The 19010-nt window shown below is 48.9% G+C and overlaps 10 protein-coding genes across 10 annotated transcripts; 4 read left to right on the top strand and 6 right to left on the bottom strand.

Annotated features, from left to right (window-relative positions):
- Positions 1–178: 178 nt before the first annotated feature.
- On the bottom strand, positions 179–748 carry N7509_014055 (CGR1 family protein; the record flags this gene model as incomplete). The annotated part of the gene is made up of 3 exons (XM_056638692.1): positions 179–319; positions 478–626; positions 685–748. 3 exons carry the CDS (start codon positions 746–748, stop codon positions 179–181), a joined length of 354 nt encoding a protein of 117 aa, XP_056480681.1.
- A 655-nt stretch (positions 749–1403) lies between these two features.
- On the top strand, positions 1404–2545 carry amcA (putative mitochondrial ornithine carrier protein AmcA/Ort1; the record flags this gene model as incomplete). The annotated part of the gene is made up of 2 exons (XM_056638693.1): positions 1404–1508; positions 1601–2545. 2 exons carry the CDS (start codon positions 1404–1406, stop codon positions 2543–2545), a joined length of 1050 nt encoding a protein of 349 aa, XP_056480682.1.
- Positions 2546–4044: 1499 nt separating this feature from the next.
- N7509_014057 (uncharacterized protein) lies at positions 4045–5581 on the bottom strand (the record flags this gene model as incomplete). The annotated part of the gene is made up of 2 exons (XM_056638694.1): positions 4045–5096; positions 5182–5581. 2 exons carry the CDS (start codon positions 5579–5581, stop codon positions 4045–4047), a joined length of 1452 nt encoding a protein of 483 aa, XP_056480683.1.
- Positions 5582–5970: 389 nt separating this feature from the next.
- Positions 5971–8151, bottom strand: N7509_014058 (fungal specific transcription factor domain-containing protein; the record flags this gene model as incomplete). The annotated part of the gene is made up of 5 exons (XM_056638695.1): positions 5971–6996; positions 7066–7264; positions 7327–7451; positions 7501–7551; positions 7609–8151. The coding sequence occupies 5 exons, from the start codon at positions 8149–8151 to the stop codon at positions 5971–5973; spliced, it is 1944 nt and encodes a 647-aa protein (XP_056480684.1).
- Positions 8152–9562: 1411 nt separating this feature from the next.
- N7509_014059 (uncharacterized protein) lies at positions 9563–11014 on the bottom strand (the record flags this gene model as incomplete). Its single annotated transcript, XM_056638696.1, has 1 exon — positions 9563–11014. One exon carries the CDS (start codon positions 11012–11014, stop codon positions 9563–9565), a length of 1452 nt encoding a protein of 483 aa, XP_056480685.1.
- A 415-nt stretch (positions 11015–11429) lies between these two features.
- Positions 11430–12384, top strand: N7509_014060 (uncharacterized protein; the record flags this gene model as incomplete). The annotated part of the gene is made up of 2 exons (XM_056638697.1): positions 11430–11664; positions 11747–12384. 2 exons carry the CDS (start codon positions 11430–11432, stop codon positions 12382–12384), a joined length of 873 nt encoding a protein of 290 aa, XP_056480686.1.
- A 549-nt stretch (positions 12385–12933) lies between these two features.
- On the bottom strand, positions 12934–13479 carry N7509_014061 (uncharacterized protein; the record flags this gene model as incomplete). Its single annotated transcript, XM_056638698.1, has 2 exons — positions 12934–13156; positions 13214–13479. 2 exons carry the CDS (start codon positions 13477–13479, stop codon positions 12934–12936), a joined length of 489 nt encoding a protein of 162 aa, XP_056480687.1.
- Positions 13480–13749: 270 nt separating this feature from the next.
- On the top strand, positions 13750–14851 carry N7509_014062 (D-mandelate dehydrogenase-like dehydrogenase; the record flags this gene model as incomplete). Its single annotated transcript, XM_056638699.1, has 2 exons — positions 13750–14277; positions 14348–14851. 2 exons carry the CDS (start codon positions 13750–13752, stop codon positions 14849–14851), a joined length of 1032 nt encoding a protein of 343 aa, XP_056480688.1.
- A 236-nt stretch (positions 14852–15087) lies between these two features.
- On the bottom strand, positions 15088–16561 carry N7509_014063 (FAD-dependent oxidoreductase; the record flags this gene model as incomplete). Its single annotated transcript, XM_056638700.1, has 2 exons — positions 15088–15893; positions 15961–16561. The coding sequence occupies 2 exons, from the start codon at positions 16559–16561 to the stop codon at positions 15088–15090; spliced, it is 1407 nt and encodes a 468-aa protein (XP_056480689.1).
- A 378-nt stretch (positions 16562–16939) lies between these two features.
- On the top strand, positions 16940–18695 carry N7509_014064 (uncharacterized protein; the record flags this gene model as incomplete). The annotated part of the gene is made up of 3 exons (XM_056638701.1): positions 16940–17077; positions 17148–18279; positions 18340–18695. 3 exons carry the CDS (start codon positions 16940–16942, stop codon positions 18693–18695), a joined length of 1626 nt encoding a protein of 541 aa, XP_056480690.1.
- Positions 18696–19010: the final 315 nt, after the last annotated feature.

A 19010-nucleotide genomic window follows, 5' to 3' on the forward strand; every position in this document is an offset into this window, starting at 1 on the left:
CCAGTGCCCAACCCGAGAATTAGCGGTAGCTGTAGAGCAGCGTAGCTAGCATAGCATAGAATAGCATATCATAGCCTGGCTTGCTGTGTCCGGATCATGCAGGTAGATTTATGCCAGTGTGCAGTGGGTGTACTGTGTGTACAGTGTACAGCAGTGTGCAGATGCAAGCAACTCCACCTTACGAGTTGAGAAGCTTGTTGCGCTTCTCTCTGCGCTTCAAGCGCTCGACGCGCTTGGCATGCATCTTCTCGGCCATCTTCTCGTAGCGGGCCTTTTCCTCCTTGGCAGCGCGCTTGTCCTTGATGCGCTGGATGTGGGCCTGGAGAGCGTCAGCGTGGTCTCAGAGTAGGATAGCAGAGAACAGGGAAAGGGACAGGAACAAGAATTCACAACCCAACATTAGGGTTTTAGGGATAGAAAAAGAAAAAGAAAAGAAAGAAAGTAACAGCAGTGAGTGTGAAGAATAGTTGTACCCACCTGACGCTCAGCCTCCTTCGCATCCTTCATCTCACGCTCCAACTCCTTAACAGCCTTCGCCTGGTCGGCCGCCTCTTTCCGCTTAGCGTAAGAGGTCAGACCGGAGTTCAGACGGAAGGGCTTCTTAGAGGCGTCATGCCAATTCTTGCCTGAAACGGATTGGATTAGTTGGGTGGGGTGGGGACGTGGTGAGTTGGAGTGACATACCGTTCTTGCGCATGCCGGCGGACTTGGGGGCCTCGGCGGCTGGCGCGGTGGCCGGGGTGGACATAGCGAGGGGAAAGGCACAGAGTGTATGTGTGTGTAAAGTATGACTGTTGTAAATGTATCACTGTGGTTGCAGGGAGTGTAGGGAGTGCAGTGATGAGTAGAATAAGTAAGATAGACCGAGTCTGCGTCCACCGGCCCGTCAAGTGAAAATTTGCTCGGAGATTATCAGATCGAGATAATCAGTCTTGGCGCCGCTAACAAGAATTTCCCACTTCGCCAGGACGAGTCTGATGGAGTATTCGGAGTATTCAGGACTTCCATTTGTCACTTCCTCTCTGACACTCTCTCTTCTCTCCACTGCAGTCCCGCTTTCACCGTATTTGGCGCCCAAAAAGGCCCATTTCCCTGAAACTGACTGACTTCGCTTCTGCAAGACTCTCTTGGCACAGTCCTACTGTCCTGCGTACTGCACTGCATTCACCGCCAAATCCCCTCTTTTTTCCTTTCACCCCCCACTCTGCAAGTCCACTCTGCTTCTGCCTGTGACTGCGCCTGACGCGCCCGATCAAATCGCTCACTCTTAAATACTCCCTTCCCCTCTTTTTTATTACCTGCTCTCTCCTCTCATGAAATAAATCATGCTTCTGCGATAGCCCCATTCACCCCATTCCTCCCTTCCTCTTTCCCTCCCCCTGGACTGTTAAGGTTAAGCCTTGATGGCGACGGCCGACCATGCAATCACGGTCAATGAAGCGATGGAGTTGCCCGCCCTCCCGCCTAACCAGGGGGTTGAGGCTATGAAGGATATCGTCTTCGGATCGGTGAGTGCAGCAGCAGCAGCAGCAGCAGTACACCACTGCGTTGCCCACCTCGCCACCCTCATGACTCACGCTAACCACCTCCACCACCACAGTCCGCCGGAATGGCAGGAAAATTAATAGAATACCCCTTTGACACCGTCAAAGTCCGCCTGCAATCCCAACCCGAACACCTCCCCCTCCGCTACACCGGACCACTAGACTGTTTCCGCCAATCCTTCCGAGCCGATGGTTTCAAGGGTCTATACCGAGGCATATCAGCGCCCATGACCGGCGCCGCCGTCGAAACAAGCTGTCTATTCTTCAGTTATCGCATAATCCAAGATGCGCTTCGAGCAACGGTATTCCCAGGCGTCGAACACCTCCCATTCGCAGCATTACTGTTCAGCGGTGCAGCCTCGGGTTCGATCACATCTCTCGCTCTTACACCGATTGAACTTATTAAATGCCGCATGCAAGTTCCCTCTGAGACATTTGGTGCCCAACCCCGTCCTCTCGCGCTAGTCGCGGACGTCTTTCGTCGTGAGGGATTAATCGGTTTCTGGCGCGGTCAGTTGGGAACATTGATTCGGGAGACTGGTGGTTCGGCAGCTTGGTTTGGTGGGTATGAGGGTGTGAGTATGTTATTTCGAAAATATAATTTGAAAAACGCCCCTACCACCGCCACTAGCACCGCCAGCAATGACGGCGCCCTCTTCATCCACCAACAATTAATAGCCGGCGCAACAGCGGGAATTAGTTATAATTTCCTCTTCTACCCAGCCGACACGATCAAATCCCGACTACAAACGGAGGATATTTCACTCCGTCAACCCGGTGCCCAGAGACAGACTTTTTGGAGTGTCAGTCGTGCCCTTTGGAGACAGCAGGGTCTTAAGGGGATGTATCGTGGTTGTGGAATTACTTGTGCGCGATCAGCGCCGAGTTCGGCTTTTATCTTTTCGGTTTATGAGGGGTTGAGGTCGTTTTTTTGGATAAATCAGCACACATCCCCGAGACGGAGAAGGGGAATGTTTTGCTTTCAAGATTATTGCATATAGATTTGTGTTGTTGTTGTTGGTTGGTTGGTGTTGACCTCCGGAGTTGAGTTGAGTGTTGGATGGATGAACATATATCTACGATTCGATTGGATGTGATGCGATCGAGACCGCTTTCTTGCTTTTGTTTTATACCCTGTTATACAAAAAAGATATTTGTTGCTGGAGACCTAAATATAGATTTGTTGAATGGAATTATTCAAATTGATTTTCAGCCCGCCAGTATGTACTAGTAACTAGTAGAAGATACAAATGTGAACTAGTCGCAGCCGATTACATCCGACTTGCAGTCTGAGTCCACTATTCGCAACAGCCCTGGAGTTAGAGGTACTAATTTCTTCAAGTTCGCGGTTATCATTGCGGGAGTCTGCATTTACAAGAACCCTAGAGCCTTCCAGCAGCCCAGAAACACCTGGACATTCTGTCGAACTCTTTCCCTTTTATTCCGAGGTATTTCCGGGTCTCGTCTTTGGTGTTTTGGACGGAGAGTAAGATCTTGGACGGGGATCTTGATCCATCCATACTTTTGGTGAGCTTCCGAGCTTCGGCGAGATATTCATTCGATCAACAGGAAATAGTATGTGAACCCGGGAAGGTCCCATTCTTCTCAAGGCCCACCTCTCCATGACTATCTGCAACCTTAGTCGGCACCTTAGTTCCCAAGATATTTCAACTGATAACGACGTTGTCATCATTTCTAGCCTCGTGGAGCCAGAATTGCATAGCACTACTCATGTTAGATTAAGTATCCGCATGTATTCTTTGGGGAATGGAGTCATACGCTTCAGGTTCTAAGCTTGCTCGTGTCTCGGTCCATGCAATTCCCACGATAATCGATGGTGATGTATTTCCCTTGATTTGGCAGGTAGACAGGCTGCCGGACGCAATTCGGCTTTTTAGTGCGCGTTGCTCTGCTTGAGAGGCTGTTTTTGACTGGAGGGAAGTGGAGGGTGGAGAGTGATGACGGCTGTATTGTGGTTGTTGTTGTTGGGTGAAGCTAGCTGGAAGCCTCTTACCTTCAAGTGATTTACAGGCACCTGGGCAACCACCTGTACCTACTGGTAGTTCCTGCCTTCTTTTTCTCTGTACGCTTATTTCTTTCCAAAAGTGCTCGCGACTGCACCTTCCTTGGTATGCGTCGCATTCGAGAAGTATACCTACCTAGGTAGGTATATATCAACTGGGAGCATGGCATTCAAGATTCTGCTAGAACTTGGAATGTTAACCTCAGGCTTGGTTTGTAAACCTTGTAATAAGAGAATCACCTCTCATTGGGTAAACTGAAATTACTGTAGATCGAGTGACGTGTGCATGTTCTCATTTCTGTTCTTCAAAGAAGAAAGATACGGTCCGGATCTATTGGCCAATATGCATTTATAAAGTACTACACGTTGACGCATTCATTCGTCCACAAGGGACATCTTGATTTGCGAGTTTCTGAGCATCCCCACAGTATATGTAGCTCTAAGATCTTGAAAATCAAATGGCTGCCTATCAAGCTATCACTGATATTGATCCATGAATCGCCGATGAAAACTAACAATCCGATCTGCCCACTCCGTACCCTGCGCCAAAAAGGTCGTCCGGAAATGGAATGACCCTTCCATCTGCCCAAACCCACTCCCTGGAACAACACAAACGCCCGTTGCATCAAGCAGCTTCAAACAGTAAAACTCATCTGGCGACCGACCCTCCAAAGCAGCAGCTTCCACTGCCTTGGGTGGTATCTTCACCGATGGAAAGAGATACATACTTCCTTCAGGCACACTGCACTCAAAGCCCTCCTCCTGCGAAAAAACAGCATGTAATGTTCGAGCACGGCTCTTCATATCTTCAAGGATACCCATAGACTCTTCCTCATACTGCTCATAACTCGAATCTCCTTTCAGTGGCGGACGGACCATCAAAGATACAAGACATTGACCAATAACCGAAGGACAAAGCATAATGCTGATGAACTTGTAGATCTCAGCCTGGACGCGTGGATCGAAACCCACGAGCTCGAAGAAACCTCCCCGATGTCCACATTCTCCAATCAACCCCTTTGACACGGAGTGCAGACTAGCCAGCTCAATTTGTTGAAACCTTTCAGGGTCCGTAGCTTGCATGCTACAGAGTACCTTTTTGAACGAGTGGAACTCCTTGCTGAAGACGTTACGCTGGTATACTTCATCAGCAATGATGACGAGTCGTTTTTCCCGCGCGTAGTTGATAATGCCCCTAATATTCTCTTCGGAGAGTACGGCCCCTGTCGGATTACCGGGATTGATAATCACGATGGCGCGAACGTCTACGCCTTTGGCTGTTGCATTCTCGTATGCGTCTTTGACGGCGCCTACGTCAACACTCCAGCCCGCCTTGCTGTTCAGATAATAGGGCACACATTTTGCCCCTAATAGTGACAGTGTGGCTGTGTAGAGAGGGTACTGTGGGATGGGGATGAGTATGCCGGTATTTTCATCGGCACAGATGACATGTAGCAGAGTGTTGACGCCGGAGGATGCTCCGGCACACATGAAAATATCGGATGCTTTTGCTGGATAGCCATCGCGCCCTAATAAATTTGCTAGAAGTCAGCCCATTTCAGATAAAATATTTGGTTTCAATGATAGTCTAATTGCCAGATCAACGATACTTACGTTCCAGAAACTCCGCAATGTCTTGTCGAAATGCCAGGTACCCATTGCTGGGACTATACGCACCAACAGACCCAACGACGCTCAGAAGTGCCTTTACACGCACAAGAACATCTCCCTTATACCCCAGATGATCTCGCAGAATATCCTCGTGGTCGAGGAGAGACGGATTCTCCAGAAGACTTAAGACCTGATGGAAGAAAGTAATGGGCTTCTGGCCCAGCTGCTGGGGATTTCCAACATTGGCAGAAACGACGCTTGAAAAAGGGATATCGTTCGCATTACCTTCAGCGATCCTGGCTCGATATGCTTCTGATTTGGTCGAGAGCTCCCCGCGCACGGCGTATCGAGCTGCTTTGACGTGGGGGTTGATGTTCTCGTAATTAAGCCTACGAGTGTTCATGGCTGTCAGAGATCACTCAAGGGTTTGAGAATGAGGCTATGGGTTTTTGATCATAAGTGCAGATTGGTTAGTACATGGTTATTGACGTAATATCTATAAATGATTGCACATCTGTTGAGGACGGTTATTGCCGAGTGGCTTTGTTAGAGGTTGGCGGATGATGCCACGCGGACGGAAACCACCGAACGCATAGCCGGACCTATCATTAATGAGTACATCTATGGGGTACCAAGGGAAACCGCCTTCCATTGAAAAGCATGTTTACGTCGAAATTCGAGTTTGTGTCCCTCTACGCAAATAAACCTACAGGAGTGACGTACATAATACCAGTCATGGATATGCCAAAAAGAGTGCCAACCCCAGCGAGGCGCGTCGGTGGGCATTTATGTTTATTGAAAGTTAAATGCAAAGTTATTAGGAGGATCACTCATGCCATTTAACAGATCCTGCGTGAACCAATGTGGGTCATCAGCTGACGGCATACAGTCGAGATCCATGATCCATTCCTGAAGCCCACGGGCATCCAAATTCATCGGGGCTGGATAATTCTGGTCCCCGGACATCCAACCAAAGCTAATACCCGGATTGAGCGTAGTATCGGATGCAGTAGGTTCAAGTAGATCTGCCACTTGCAAGGACGAGGAGCCTGCGGCATCACCCGTCTGTGCAGCGAACTGATTTCCAGACATCATATTAATCGTGCGCTCCGACAGAGACTCAAATATATCCCGATAGGATGAGGCTTGGCTCCAGCGCTCTGCAATAATGACCAGAAGAGTGTTACAAGCCATGCAGGTACTGATAACTATATGTTGAGGCGTAGATTGACGGAGTCGCTCTGATCGCCAGAGACAATAGATGAAGGTCAGACCAGCGAGAAACAATATATGAAGACTGCCCCAGGTGAATTGAATTCGGCGGTCTCGGGTCTGATAGAGTCGGCGATATCGTATGCAGATATCACGAGCTGAGTCGACACAGTCCCGGAATGCAGCATCGGCGGAAGCCGAGACTTCAGGATCCTGTACCCCAGTAGCCAAGGGTGAGGTAATTTGCGCCCGATATAATAGAAGAATCGAGTAATCGTAAGCGATATGAAACCAGTTTGAAGATTCGAAGACAGAAAGAGGCGAGCCATTCGAGGTACAAAGCTCATCTGGCGTCGGCGACCCTGCTCGCCATTCATCCACTTCCTGTCGTAGTGATTTAACTAGGGCCATATGATGGAGATATTCTTGCCCCGATGATCGAAATGTGTTGGGATAGAGGTTATCACTGATCTTCGACCAAAGTTGTCGCAACTTGATAACGTGGATGAAGCCAGTTACACAAGTGCGAGATTCAGTTGACGAAGACTGTGGAGGGCCCATAAAACCACCAGGTGTGATATCTTCATCATCAACATTCACAGGTAACTAAAATCACGCCTTTTATAAGCCCTGATATGATGAAATTGCACTCATTCAGTGGAAAGCGTAGCTTACCTCAGCATCAATAGCATTATCAGGAATACCTTTCGGTCGACCCAAGATGAACGAACTAACGCAGTCCAAATCATATGCTACCCAAAAACAGCGTTTGGATAGTTCTTTCGTCAGTGCGTCTGCATGTGGTCGGTATCTCTCAGTACTACGATGATACCCGAGTTCGACACATTGGCGAATCGCCATGCCAGAGAGTTTCCTATCAGTAGTTCCAGTCAGGATTGCTATAAAAATGTGTGCTTTTAGCCATGGGCGACAAACCAGAGGTTGGCCCCATTGTAGGACCTTATAGAATATACTGCACAGCATAGAAGAGCTTGCACTGAATACAACCCATCCATATGGAGTAAAGGACCGATGCGCTCAAATGCTGGTGAAAAATATTCCTGGGAGGGGTTAACATAAAATGATTGGAAGTCAGGGTGGATATAATACCTGTGCCTCGGTTTCAGGCTTCCCTAGAGCCAGAGATCCGATCGCATAGGTCTACATAAGATTAGCACATTTGTTATCACCAGCTGCAAGTCCAAGGTAGGTACCAACCATAAGCACAAAGAATAATGATACGGGATCTACAGCTGTGAGATCTCCAAGCGCACTTGCACGAAGGCATTCCTGCTCCATGGATAAGAGGGTCGGGCGATGCAGAAAGGGATATTGGGGATGAATGCTTTTGAAGAAGGCTTGCGATAGCATAGTCGCTTTCGCTGGCGGTGGAAATTCGAGCGAAGTCATGGACCCCCTGTCAGAATATTGACCCTCATCTCCTTCCTGTGACTTGGCGCTCCAACCACGTTCATGAAGCGGTAGATCAAGGCTGGCACCGAGGATACGGGAGAAAGAAACCGCAGACGATGATCCGAAGAACTGCGGCTCACGACCAGCAGCATTGAGGCACAGCATTGCAACTTCACTGCTGAGCATGTCTAGATTTGACGTTGACTCTCCAGCCGGCGAGTGTCCATTTTCAACAGACGAATCTCTCGCTTCAGTGCTGGGAGAGACATGATGGTCGCAAGAATCTTCTCGCTGGCGCTTCTGGAGTAAATTCTCCAAGTATGTCACTTTGGCTTCCAGTTTCTGCATATAATCTCTCGGTCTGTGTAGCCCGGTTGCTGGATCTTCGACGAGGCATACTGTACTGCTGTGAGTCATAAAATACTGTATTTATCGACGAGTCCACATACCTCGTTCAGTTCGCAGGCAATTCTTGCATTGTGGGCTTTGAGCGTCGCACTTAATTGCAAAACAATTGACAGATTAGTTCTCAGCAAAGCAACGACACCCTTAGATGCACATTATGTAGTGTAGAAGCCGAGGTCGGCTCCACGTTGAGACAGCGGGGGTATGTTCAAGGGAAGGTAAGAAAAGTACCTTCAACTTGCGCTGCTTGCAATGTATGCAGGCTAGTAAAGTCCGTTCACCAGTGCGGGGCTTCTTAGCCAAATGGTCACGGTCTCTATTACTCCGGGTGCTCATATTAATTCATATCTTGATGCGTTTTGAGTCTTCGTTTCTTCCCCTCTCCAGTCGCTGGTGGAGAGATGGAATTCGAAGGCGGTCGCGTTGGGTCAGGCTAACGGAGGCGTACCGTAAGCCAGTGGTCGGCCAATGACCCGATGGCCGAAAGGTTAGTTTTGCCTATCTAGCCAATAGGCTTATGAATCCGGAGTGACCCGCTTTCCCTTTGATGTTCTGTCAAGTGACTTGAGGGGGATGCAGTGGCGTTAGCGCTACAAATGCCTCTGGCACTGATAGAGAATTATATCTACCGAAATTTGACGCGATAAAGTCAGGCTAGAGTGTATTGACCATAAACACAAGGTACACTTTTTTATCCGGGGTAGCTACAGTATTTCGTCAGTTAAGTGGTCAATGCATGCCGTGAATGAATATCACGTGTTTGGTGTACCAGGTCCCAGTCACGGTGTTGGGCTTCGCGTTCCAGGGATTTTTAACGCCCCCTAACTTGACGCGTGCCAGTGGGATGGTCGAATCTGTCCTTAGAGAGTTTCGAGTCCCCGATGGTGATTTTTGCTGACAGAAACTTGAACCGAAGCCCTGGAATAAAATTTTCAAGTTGGCTTCGGGATTGGAATATATATATTGTTGTAGTAGTTGATATACGGATACACGACTCGGACTCGCAGAACATGACAAGCTGATGAAGAGAGCTTCAACTTGAAGCAAGCGAGACCACTGGCAACTTGAAATAATACTAGTACCCGCATACGGTAATCAAGTGATCGGAGACTGCAAGGATCTTTCAATTGACGTCAAACGGAGAATATGAATCCTGAATCAAGATGCCGAGTCTGAATGGCTGAATGAGCTACAATCCTCTGAATTGACACAATACGTTGATTTCACCCAGGTAGGATTTATTCGACGGTTTGATGGATATTGTCTAGATATGTGTGCTTGATTCAATTGAAACGAGGGCGCATAAAAAAAGCATAGAATATGAACCTGAAAATTTGACCACAAAATATAAAGCTCATAAATCGCCATTGCTGGATAAACTAAGGGCGTCGAGGCCCAGTTGCTGGGCACACCTTTCAAGGCTTTTGCGCTGCATACTCGAATACAAGTCATCGGGGTCTAGAGCGGAGCGTCCCAGTGAGCCTTCAAATCCTTGCTGGTCGGGAAAGGGTATTATGTGGCCTATCGCTGATGAAGGGTTACCCAAATTGGACTGGAAGATGCCAGCAGCGGAAAATGGAAGGAAATCCTCGTAAGTTATTGGTGCTGCGCTGAGAACGCCAGCTAACAACAACTGGTCGACGAGATCATCCGGCATCCGTTCAAGGCCTACTAAATTGGGGGGAATTGCTTTGCCAGTGACCGTGAACAAACAGTAAACCAGCCGCTGCTGGTAAAGCTCATTCCAGGTATCCGGGAATCGGACAAACACTGCTTTCAGCGCGTCATCCATCTTGTGTCCCATCGCATGACTCGTTTCCATAGCATGCCTGAAAAGCTCGTCGTACAGCTTTCGGCCAGCACGGGTCAGTGCTGCCCCACGCTCTTCGATTTCGCCAAACCGCGCCCTGTGATACCCTTCGACAAATTTGTCAGCCTCAGTACCGGAGCAGTAGTAGCTGACAGGCTCTTGAAGAGCCAAGAAACTTGTTTGACGCAACAGAATGGGGCATTTGCGTTTCGGAGGACCCTCTATTATATCTTTCACCTCCATGCCGTGTGCTTGCATAGCAAGATGGGAAAGGTCTATGTCAAGGGTTCGAGGCGTCAAATGGTTGATATGGGCAGTCTGAAAACAGACGATATCGGCTAAGATGGGATGCTCGGCTTTGAGTGTATTGTACTCATCCCAAGTAGCAGCTGCCATGGGCTGCCAGCGAAATGATTCGAGGGCCTCATCAATAAAGGAATCCATTTGTTGGTACGTGAAACGACCTTTTTGAGCGTCCGCAATATCCAAAAGGTCAAGCAAGGGCTGGCTGAAGATTCTTCGCTGTCCAAGAAGTTTCAGCGCGAGGTCACGACTTTCCGTAGAGTGCAAAAGCTCTGGACGCAACAGAGTAGTGAACACGCGAAATGGATTCTTGGCCAAAGATTGAGTATCTCGGGGTCGGAAACAAGTCGCATGCATTGGAAGACCAGCGACCGAAAGATCGTAGTAACCGATCGGGTGCATGCCTAATAGAGTGAAGATTCGGCGAACGGTCCGAAGCTCATAGGAGGTTCCAAGACGAATGGCTCCATGACGTTCAAGGGTGATACGATTGATATTGTCGCTCGGTGTTTCATGAACAGATGCATTCACACTTTGAACAATGGAGACTAGATCATCGTAGAGAGGTACCTCCGCTTTGTACATGTTGGACATGGCAAGTGCAAAGTTTGTGCGCAGTATCTCTACATCGACGTAGCCGTATTCAACCCCCGAATGAGGTTGATACCCTGGAAATACCAGGTTAACTTCCATAGTGACGATAAATGTACGTTGACTAGAGGAGATGGTGTTGTGGTTGTTGGTTCTGATAGACCCAAGAAGCTTACCCTTCAAGCTAAGTCTACGCTCGATAAATTAGCAGTTCTATCTATTTTTTTCCATGGCAAGATGAAGCAATCGGGATTTCCCTTTGCCACATCTGACTTTTGCCTCGAGCCTCTTACACGTTGAGAGGCACTTGCCGATCGGGATATTCCCTATCATAGTGTCATTACGGCTCCGGTCGCTGTGTCGTCGGAACTTTCCGTCGTGACTTGTAAGCCTCGCTACTTCCCGAGGCGTTGACATTGAACATATCCTCCTTTAAACAAACATCGAACAGAATTTGATGATAATTTCACCAAAGTCCAAATTTTCTACAAGTGAAAATACGTCAAGTCACAACGTCATGAGTTCAACAACGACCATGGAGATCGAGGCCGGAAAGACTACTAAGGAGACAAGGCCGGCATTGAACATCTCAGCAGATACTGCTGGTGGGATTAAACGTCTTCACCATATTCCTTGGCCAGAAACAGCTCTGGAACGGCGCAGATGGCAGTTGGAGCAGATGGCAGGGGCATTTCGCGTGTTCGCGAAACTAGGTTTTGCAGATGGGGGCAGTGGGCATATCAGCGTGCGAGGTAAGATAACCAAGGACGCTACCTCAAACAAATAAAATGAAAATACGAGCCAGGGTACTGATCAGGGCCTGGTTGGCAATAGATCCCGTTGACTCAAACACATTCTGGCTCAATCCTTATGGTGTGCACTTTGGTCTGTTGACTGTGTCCGACATGGTCCAGGTCAACGATCAGGGAAAAAGGGTTGGTGGCGCCGACAAGGCCGTAAATGCAGCTGGATTTATGATTCACAGCGCCATACATGCAGCCCGGCCGGATTTACATACCGTGTGCCACGCGCACAGTCCGTATGCCCGGGCTTGGAGCACTTTTGGGCGCCCAATCGACATGCTCAACCAAGATAGCTGCATGTTCTACAACGACTTGAGTGTCTATCCTTCATTTGGGGGTGTTGTCTTCGCTTCTGAGGAGGGAAAGCGCATTGCACTTGCATTAGGCCCGACGAAAAAGAACATGCTGCTGCAGAACCATGGCTCTCTTACAGCTGGATCGACGGTTGGGGAGGCTGCAGCTTTCTTCATCGCGCTCGAGCGGGCATGCCACAATCAGCTGCTAGTAGAAGCTGCCGTCGGTCCTGGAAACCTACAGAAAACCTTTGTTGGCGAAGAAGAGGCAGAATATACCAAGAAAGGGACGGGGAGTTCGGAGGTGATGTACATGCAATTTGCACCGGAGTATCAGTTGATACTGAAGGAATCCGGTGGTGACTTCTTACTGTGAGCAAGCAAGTGACAGGTTAGCTCTTAGAAAAAATTAGTTTTATGGCAAGAATGAGTCCTTATTCTGCGGTACGTTGGCATGCAGTAGCACCTTCGAATGATGATCAGGCGCATCTCGTACATATTGAAGATTACGAATCAGAAGATTGTCAATTCTATTCAAATGAAGAGTTGAAACGACAAAGGGAAACAGGTCTAATGAATCAACAGGCGATAGGATATCCAGGTTCGAAATGCTAAATAAATGGTATTCATTGAGAGATGGCTTTACTAGCTGCACTTTATTTCACAAGGTCATTCTCTTGTCTCAATCGTATCCTTTGTAGGCAAACCCCATCGCTTCGGCCTGTAACGGCAAAGTGAACTATAGAACCAGCAGCCCATGGTGTAAACATCGTACACTGGTAGATGAACTGCATTGCTTATTTCGTCTGCAAACGCCGGCATTTGCGTACATTCAAGACAAAAAGCCCCGATATCGGGGTGATCCATTAGAAGCCCTTGTGCGACTCCCACCAGCTCATGCATTAGCTCGGAGTGTACATATTCTTCACCACTCCGAATATGTCTCTGGAGTGGGCCTCCGGATGTTGCTCCGCGTATATAGCAACGAGATGGGTCGATGCTGCAGTCGCTCAAGATGGGTGTTACTCAAGCGGCCAGCGTCGAACGTAATGATGCCAACACCTCGGTCGGCGGGAAGGATAGATAGAATTGAAGGCACTTGTATAAGGGCCGATGTGGCCACTGGAACTGGCAGGCGTGCAGCAAGTCTATATATTTCTGTGTTCAATTGGATCACTCTTAGTCTTGCTAGATGCTCCACTTACTCTGGTTGTGCCATCGCTAAAAACCCACAGCTAGTAATGATTCCTACCGCACCGCGGTCAGCTAGCCGTTGGCCAGCATCGACGAAACGATCGATGAAGTCCTTCGAGTAGCTGCTACCAGAAACGACCTGTGACTCTGTGGAATCATTGGCCTTTTCGCGAATAATCGGGAATGGCCAGGTTGCTTCGTTGAATGGGTCTCCTGGAGGACGATGGAGGACCACGTCGATCGCGATAAAGCCCAGCGGTGGTTGAGACTCAGCCATGACGATTTATGAAAGAGCACAACTCGGCGAAAACCCAGAGAAAATGCCAAATTTATGAAGACAGAATTTGTCTCCCCCTCTCTGCTATGCCTGGCCACGAGTTTGGTAAGTATATCTGGCAGGCGATGATCTCGGGAGAAGCCGAGATGCGGAGTAGCTCCCAAAAGTGAGATAAGAAGAGTTGTCACCGCCCAAGTTTCGCTTTAGATACACATCCCACTTCAACATTTTTCTCAAGCAGACTCATTCAGTTTTTTAATTTGCGAAAACATGCCTGCATATACCAAGCCCAGAGTCGTATGTCTGGGAGAGCCTAAGTACATAGGTGCCGAGTATCTGGTGGAGTTCCAAAAGGACTTCAACTATTCAGTGCTGTCTGCGACGAACCGGGCAGAGACTCAGGCGATGCTCCCAGCAGATATTGCGGCAAACGGACCTATCGATGCATTTATTATTCGCATGGGAACTCCACCATACGAGCCGTTTGACGCCGAGTTGTTGAAGGCTCTCGCCCCCGGCTGCAGGATCATCGCCTCCGCAAGTGCGGGTTACAATGAGTTCGACGTGAATTGGATGGCAGAGCAGGGCATTGTGTTTTGTAACACCGTCAACGCAGTGGCCGAGGCTACGGCTGACATGGCTCTGTTTCTCACTCTGGCCGTGCTCCGGAACACTACCAATGCAGAAAAGAGCGCCCGGAATGGCACCTGGCGGGCCCCGACCGGAGGCACGCTCGTCCCTGCTCGCGATCCGTCTGGACTGACCTTAGGTATTGTTGGAATGGGAGCAATTGGAAAGGCAAGTGAATTATCGCACATTTGCATTGATTGAATGTCTATGTATTAACTCTTGCATTTCTTGCGTTTAGTACCTCGCTACCAAGGCAGCTTGCTTCAATATGAAAGTGAAGTATTACAACCGAACTCAACTGCCTTCTGTGGAGGAGACAAAATATGGTGCTACATACTGCCAGACGTTGCATGAGTTACTTGCTACAAGTGACGTTGTTTCGATAAACTGTCCTCTCAATGACCAAACCACCGGTTTGATTGGAAAAGCCGAATTTGCTGCAATGAAGGATGGCGTATTCTTCGTCAACACTGCGCGGGGCCCAATTGTGGATGAGAATGCCTTGATCGCCGCCCTTGAGAGCGGCAAGGTCACTCGTGCTGGTCTCGATGTTTTCGTGAACGAGCCTTCGCCAAATACTTGGTTCCTACAAAGCGACCAGGTTATCATTCAGCCGCATCTTGGGGGTCTGACCGACTCTGCGTTCCAGAAAGCTGAACGTGAGTGCTTTGAGAACATTCGGGCCTTATTGACAACGGGCAAGGCGAATTCACCAGTGAATGTAAGCAAGTCCAAAGTATGAGGAACATAGTTGCTGGGTGAGGATAGAGGTTGTTTTCCATGGTAGTTAGCAACCATTTACTAGAGAAATTAAATTCCTACATTCAATTTCTGTATGGAGAATATAAAGGCAATGAACATTGATCTAGTCGCTTATCCGAAAAGGAATAATTGAAATATGATATAGCAAAGCATTTTCTATCTAAATTTTAAACAAATTGAGCACTCGAGAACAAGAATTGATACAGAAAGAATTCTTCACAGCCGTGAGGCAGTCGCCCGCTTGAGTTCTACCTCCTTGTGCAATGCAATGTTTCCGAATGCGCGTGGCCCTTGTGAGCCCTGCATGAGATGGTTGATTGGCATTTCCTCGCCCGAGGATCGCCATTTCCAAGCTTTCACGGCGGGGCGATCCAATTTGATATTTTCCATTATATCCACCACCCAGTTACCAATGCAAGGCAAGTACTTGAATGCGTGGCCACTACCTCCAGTAGCAACCATTAAGCCGTCTTTTCCTGGAACACGGTCAACCAAAAAATGATTGTCAAAGGTGTCTGTATACCAGCAGATCCGCGTCGTGGCGACCGGAATCCTCTCTTCTCTTAGCTCAGGCAGGTATTCATCGAGGAAACTCTGGATGACCTGAAATGCTTGCCTTGGAAAGTCCGTAAAACAACTCCCTACCGGCAAGCCGTTGCGTTCAGCCTGAGACCAGCGTGTGACGGGTGTACTTCGCTCCTTTCCATCTTGATGGCGTATAGGGTTGGTGTATTTAGTGCCGCGGTACCCTATCTTGAAGAAGCCCTCATCGTTGCGCGGGAACCCATACAGTCCTCCAGAGCTTCCTGCCCGCATATTGAAAGTAAAAGTCGGAAAGTTTTCTGGTGCCAGTCGGCTCCATAGCTGTGACTTTGGCGGAATCTTGATCATTACCACGCTTCCCGCCGTGGCTTCGCAGAGTCCATCTAATTCCGGTAGCAGGACGGGGGTCAAGGCACCACAGGCGAGAATCGTCATGGGTGCATTATGTGTCTTTCCATCACGGGTAATGATGCCAGTCACTTTCGAGCCCTTGTAGCACAGGGACTGCAGACAGCCAGCCTGGGGGGCCAAAGACAAATCTTGCACCCTCTTCACGGGCCTTGTGTAACGCGAAGCGGCAGGCTATATCGGCAACGGCCATACCACCCGTCGTATCGAGCACCCCGACTGGCTGCTTTCCCCGGCCCTTTTGCCGGAAGGGGTCCATATAAGATGATATCCCGCGATCGGCGGCCAGATCACAATGAACTGGGTTGGTTGTCGCCAATTGAGTGTTGTGGTATCCAGCCTTTTCCATTCCATCGATGCAGGCAAGCTCCCAAGAAGGAAGTTCAACATCAGAAGAGAGTGACATGTTTCCATTGGGGACAAAAACCCGGTGTTTTCTACTCATCCCCGGAGGTAATGTTTGACCACTGGCAAGCTCGTTGTTCCACTCGTGCCAGGCCGCAATGGCCTCCCCAGATAACTGTTGATACTCCGTCTGCTGTCCGTACGCCGAGCGAACAATTTTGTTGATATCCGCGGAGGCAGAATCTGCACCTTTGAAATACGAGTATCTTGATTCATCGTAAGGTTGTTTGTCGAAAACGGTCACCGAATAGCCGCGTCGGGAGAGATGGAGCGCGGTGCTGAGCCCAAAGATGCCCGCCCCGACCACGATAACTGAGCCTTTCTGTTCCATCATCTGCTCCAGTACACATCAAAAATCGGTTTGATAGATGAAGCGGCAACATGAGCTCCTGTTGAGAGGACTGATTATTCCCCTTGAGAAAGATAAGCAGATAAGAAGAGAAGATAACCTTGGGAAGGAAGAAGCCGGAGAGGGGGGGTTGGATGCTCGGCTTCTCCCGAGAAGAGGAGATAGGGTTTAGCCGACTCCACTCTTTGACCGGGGAAGCTGGGGTGGCAATCTACGACTTTGTCTTTCGTCCTCGTTTGAGATAACAGGAAGAGGGGAACAATGTCAGTTAAAACGAGTGACCTTCGCCCTCAATTCTTGCCGTACACGAGTACGTAGCCCCTGAACCCATTATCTAGGTGCCTCCTTGAGCATATCTCCACGATGGGTTTGAACGGGGTGTTGTCCAAGCTTACTATTGTCAAATATGCCCACAAGATCAAGGCTACCCCCGGGAGATTATATTCAACCGGCGGCTTCTTCTCTCGGCGGCCCTATATGCTTGCGCCGGCATCCCTATCAGTGAGTTATCCCCAGCTCTCCGATCCATTCTAGGATTCATATTCCTATTGCTTCCGTTCTGGTTCTGAAGGGTGGCACAAAGGAATTTGCTAACAAGGAATACATTTCAGCATGGGACCAGGGCTCTTCATCCGTTGTAGCATCGCTGCCCGGATTTCAAAAGCATTTCGGCATCACCTCTGGTGCAAATGCTCATGAGATCTCCAATTTGGTGTCGCTCGTCTACATCGGGTGCGGCGTAGGTGCCGGCCTTTCATTCTTTGTCAATGATCGAATTGGTCGACTCTGGTCATTGCGACTCTACATGCTCATCTGGATAGCCGGTCAGATGGTGGCAACCTTTTCTCCGAATCTCAGAGCCCTCTACGCTGCGCGTATCATTAGTGGGCTTGGGATTGGCCCTCTCACTGTAACAGGCACCAACTCGATCGTCGAGATTGCACCTACAGAGATCCGTGGTCTCCTAGCGACGTGGTTCAGTGTCGCTATGTTGCTGTCTCTCTGGGTATCCGTCTTGTGTGTCTATGGCGTCTATCAGACAATTGCTCCTAGCCGTATGCAATATCAGGTTGTCTGGTTCGGGCCGTCTATTTTTATCTTTGGGTGTATCATCGCTAGCTTCTTCATAAGCGAGTCGCCCCGCTGGCTATTCCTTACTGACAAGCGCGAGAAGGCCATTCAGACACTCACAGATCTACGTGGGCTGCCAGCCGATCACCCTCGTATTGCTACCGAACTACGAGACATCGAAGAGAGCATTGCTAGGGAGCGAAATGAAGACAATGGCACTCCGGGAATCCGTGGAATTATTCGCGAGACCTTCTGCGTCCCATCGAACCTCCGTCGTCTCATACAAGCCATCATGTCCTTTGCACTGGCGCAGCTATCGGGCGCCAACTCTATCAGCTCTTACTTTGTTCCTATTCTAACACTCATTGGGGCTAATAACAGCACGACGCATAGTCTCCTTTTGAGCGGCATGTATAGCATCGCAAAGTTTTTCTTCACACTAATTGCCTCATTCTTCTTTGTCGATGCTATTGGGCGCCGGAGGTCTGCATTCCTTGGTATCACTATCCAAATCATTACTGATCTCTACATCGCGATCTTTATCAAATTCCGGCAACAGGGGCCCGTTTCCGTGGGCGCCAGTCAAGGTGCTATCGCTGCTGTTTTCTTCCATGGCTTTGGATACGCTGTTGGTAAGACATATCCCGTCTGAGCGTTTTCCCTCTGGGCACCCTCTCACAGTCTACCCCTAGGTCTCCTGATTCTCCCTTACCTTTTCAGTGGTGAACTGTGGCCAAACCGGATCCGATCTTTTGGTAGCGCCTTTTCACAAATGTTCCACTGGCTTTTCTTCTATGGTGTCAATGCTGGGCTTCCGTCGTTGTTGTCTTCGACAGATCAATGGGGTGCCTTCCTATTATTCGCCTCCTTCAACTGCCTCGCCTTAGCCTACGTTTTTTTCATGGTTCCTGAGATGGCCGGACTGGCAGTTGAGGAAATGGATGAACTATTCCGAGGACCGTGGTTCAATGCCTACAAGCGGGCCCGGAAAGATAGCGTTCTGAATGGTATCGAGACTACAGACAAAGCGGAGTCAGTTCAACCGTGATATTCTTTTCCAGCTACACGCTAATATGGGTCTCCGACTTTAGGTCGCTCGATAAGGTTATGAAGGGTGCAGATGCCAAAATCGTGAACGTCGTCTAATGAACTCATGCGTACTTTTGCCCCTTTGTTTTCTTCCAATCATTACATTGGTTTCTGTATCTCTAGAGGTATATTTCTTGCTGAATATAAAATGTATGTGTGATATTCAATGTGATATAATCATTCAATTAAATGATAATCACTTATCAACTAGGCCAGTCAAGGGCGTACTCAATTCTCATCCGAGAGCAAAAATGGCGACGGGGTGAGCACTACT

This window comes from Penicillium cosmopolitanum, assembly GCF_028827165.1.
Source record: "Penicillium cosmopolitanum strain IBT 29677 chromosome Unknown utg000013l:1.0-859999.0:1.0-860633.0, whole genome shotgun sequence".
In the NCBI taxonomy this organism is placed as follows: domain Eukaryota; kingdom Fungi; phylum Ascomycota; class Eurotiomycetes; order Eurotiales; family Aspergillaceae; genus Penicillium; species Penicillium cosmopolitanum.